This window comes from Petaurus breviceps, unplaced genomic scaffold (genome assembly GCF_028583685.1).
Source record: "Petaurus breviceps papuanus isolate PSGF00001 unplaced genomic scaffold, PetGlider_PUasm1.0 188, whole genome shotgun sequence".
NCBI lineage: Eukaryota > Metazoa > Chordata > Mammalia > Diprotodontia > Petauridae > Petaurus > Petaurus breviceps.
In genome coordinates, this window is record NW_027185804.1 from 24903592 (window position 1) to 24906976 (window position 3385).

At 39.0% G+C, this 3385-nt stretch overlaps 1 protein-coding gene across 1 annotated transcript in view; it reads right to left on the reverse strand.

Annotated features, from left to right (window-relative positions):
• SLC1A2 (solute carrier family 1 member 2) overlaps positions 1 to 3385 on the reverse strand; it is a 173882-nt gene that overhangs the window by 17049 nt on the left and 153448 nt on the right. Inside the window, exon 9 of the mRNA XM_069091092.1 lies at positions 1807 to 2038. Within this exon, the coding sequence (XP_068947193.1) occupies positions 1807 to 2038 (232 nt within the window). The remainder of the gene's footprint in view (positions 1 to 1806; positions 2039 to 3385) is intronic.

A 3385-nucleotide genomic window follows, 5' to 3' on the forward strand; every position in this document is an offset into this window, starting at 1 on the left:
TTTCTTTCTTTCTTTCTTTCTTTCTTTCTTTCTTTCTTTCTTTCTTTTTTTCTTTCTTTCTTTCTTTCTTTCTTTCTTTCTTTCTTTCTTTCTTTCTTTCTTTCTTTCTTTCTTTCTTTCTTTCTTTCTTTCTTTCTTTCTTTCTTTCTTTCTTCCTTTTTCTTTCTTTCTTTCTTAGAAATTTCAAGAGAGGAGAAAACCCAGAGCATTCAGCCAACGGAAGCTTGAAAAAAAAATTCCTTTCTTCACTTTCACTTTTGTTTCAAAATATCTGTTTCTGTCTAATTGGAGGGAGTTTTCCAGTTTTCACTGACTGTGTGACAAACTTTTATTTGTCAGCCTTCCACACCAAAGTCATCTGAGTGGTTTTCGGGCGGGAGGCATCAAGCTCCATCTTTGATTTACCATCCATATTCACCATGAGAACATAGAGAGGGGATGAGATGATACAATACTTGATTTGGAGTTGTAAGGGCCTTGGGATTCTAGTCCATTCTTCTTTTTTTACAGAGGGGAAGTCTGAGGCCCAAAGAGATCAAACAAATGGCCCAAAGTCACAGAGGTAGTAAGTGCTAGAATTTCAACCTAGGTCCTTTGACTCTAGTTATGATGTACTTTCCACTATTCTTCACTGTTTTGTTTTTATTCCAAAAAATATAGGTCTTTTGGAAACTTGGTCTCTTAGTGAGCAAAGAGTTGCTATCAGTCAACCAGAAATTCAGAGCTCAGGAAAATAGAGCTACTTCTATATGACCATCAGTCCCTCCAGCTGGAATTCCATAACTTCTAAAAACCATCACAGCAAGAAGTTTACACTTGAATAAGGAGGAGAGTTACCACAACTATATAGCTACATCCACAATGCACCATGAACTCTAAGGAGTCTTGGAATGACCTCTGATAAGGTCCAGAAAAGTCTTTTCAAACATATGCTATGAGTTGATCCCTTGTCCATCTGCCAGGGATTTCCCAAGTTTGCTCTGCTCTGATCATAACATTGACTCCAGAAGTAGACATTAGTTACAGTGAGGACCACACAGAGTCAACTGAGTTTTTTCTACTTAATCCCACATGAGTTAGGAGGAAAGTACAAAAAACATAGGCTGCATGAGAGATGGAGCTGGCATGTGGTGAATTGTTTTGTGTTTCTTTAAAATACTGTCATAGATGAGGGTTCTAAAGAAAAAGAAGGTGGATCTTGGTGAGAAAATTTTTCCCTGCTCGAGGTCCACCACGGCCATGTTCACACATTCCAGAATGAGCTAATATTAGACTTGGCAAATGGGTATTACTTAATGTTTCCCCATTGAACAATATACAGCAAGGGGGGTATAGCTTCTGTTCTGTAATTGAATGGGCAACCTATATTTTTGGCTTGGTCTTGAGTTTAAAAATAGGATATTAAAAAAAAACTAGTCACCCCAAAGGCTCACTTTGGCTATGTCTTCAAAATAACTGGTCAAATTGAAGAAGTGTAATGGGGGAAGAAGTAATTACTAGAGGCAAGAGAGGTCTCTTGTTCATGTTCCCCTCCACTTAGCAGCAAATGCTTTCTAAATAGGACTTTAAAAAAGGCTACCATTAAGGAAAATATGTGGGGAAACCACATCATTGGTTTACATCAAGTAGATATAATGTACCAATGGATTGATTTTTCGACTGATTTTTGGCATCTTGGAAAAACTTAAGTTACTCTGTGATCTTTGGGAAACCAATTTAAAAAATTATACATGCAGGTTTTTTTTAAAAGAAAGGGAGCATGCATTGCTAGATACATGTCTCAATATCCAGAAATGGGAAAGGTACCTTGCACTCATCTACTATGACAGAGTTGTGTGCTGAGTAAACACACTGATTTGAGTTGTTTTCCCTATGGTTTTTCATGTCATCATAAATTGATTGAGTCTTGGTCATTTCTATGTCTTCATGCACTCGGTGCTGTGAGTCAATGCTGTCCAGCTCAGCTTTAGATAGGTGGTAGATGATGCCAGCCCCAAAGGAGTCCCCTACAACATTGACTGAAGTTCTCATCCTATCCCTGTGGATAAAGAAAAAAAGGAAATAAAAGTGAGGAATAATTGAAGTAACTTGTAAACATGAGGATTGAGGCTTCACAAATCCCTCTCCTTGCAGTTAACATTTCCTCTAGGTTACACACAGTATTTAGAAAACACAGATTTCAAACATCTATTGCTAGGCCATTCCCCCCCCCGCCCCTTAGTGTCACTGAAAAAATGAACCACCTGTGGAATTCTTAAAAAAAAAAAAAAGAATCACCAGTAGACATCCTGTATGGAACCTGGTGCCCCATCTTGGTAAAGTCACTAGAGAGCGCTACCCTGTCATTCCCTCTAAGACCTGTGAGTGTTTGATCCTTGGAATCAAGCTGCCTATGGCCATTGGAATGAGGGTAGCTGGGGTGATGAAAGAGTTTAATACCAGAGCAGTTCATTTAAATACAAAGGATGAGGTTTTGCTCCCCACTGCATCTCCAGTTTCAATAGTCTTTCCCTCTCCTTCAAGGCCCCACTCTTCACCATGCAACTTTTCAGAATTCAGGATCAATTTGGAGGCTATCTGCATCCAGTTGCTTGGTGTCTAGTAAAAGAATGGAGAAATAAAGTATCTTCCCAGTTCATTATATGGAATTTCAGAGTGGGACAAGACCAGAAAAGGCATCTTACTCCAACTCTTCTACAACCCATCTGACAAGAAACCTTCTAGCTTTTGCTCAAAGACCTCCAAGGACAAACCCACTGCCTCCTGAGGCAACCCATTCCACCTTGAGATACCATTCATCGTTGAGATTTTTTTCCTTATATAAATTCTGAATTTGCATCTTTTCAGCTTTCACCTCTCATTCCCAGTTCTGTCCTCTGAGCCCAAATGAAATTCTATTCCCTTTTCTATATTATAAACCTTAAAATACTTGAGTTAGTTCTCCTAGCCCCTTAAGTCTTCTCTCCTTCCTCCGAAAGATCCTCAGTTCCTTGAGAACACTCATTTGCCATTAATTTCAGGTTCTGCCCATCCTCCTTCCTTTTCTCAGGATTCTTGTTAACTTTTCCATATACTTCCCATAACTGAATACAGTAATTCAGATGTAATCAGAGTAGATCAGAGAATGCAGCAGGATGATCATCTCCATATTTCTGGGTGCTAAATAAGCGTGTTAGCTTTCTTGGTTAAGATATCACACTCATACTGAGCTTGGAGTGCACTAACATCCACTAGATCTCCTTCAGATGAAATGCTCTCTAGCCACACCCCATCTTATACTTATATGTGGAGCTAGTGCAAGACATTACCTTCATCTTTTTCAAATTTCATCTTATTAGGAGAAAGAGAGAGAGAGAGAGAGAGAGAGAGAGAGAGAGAGAGAGAG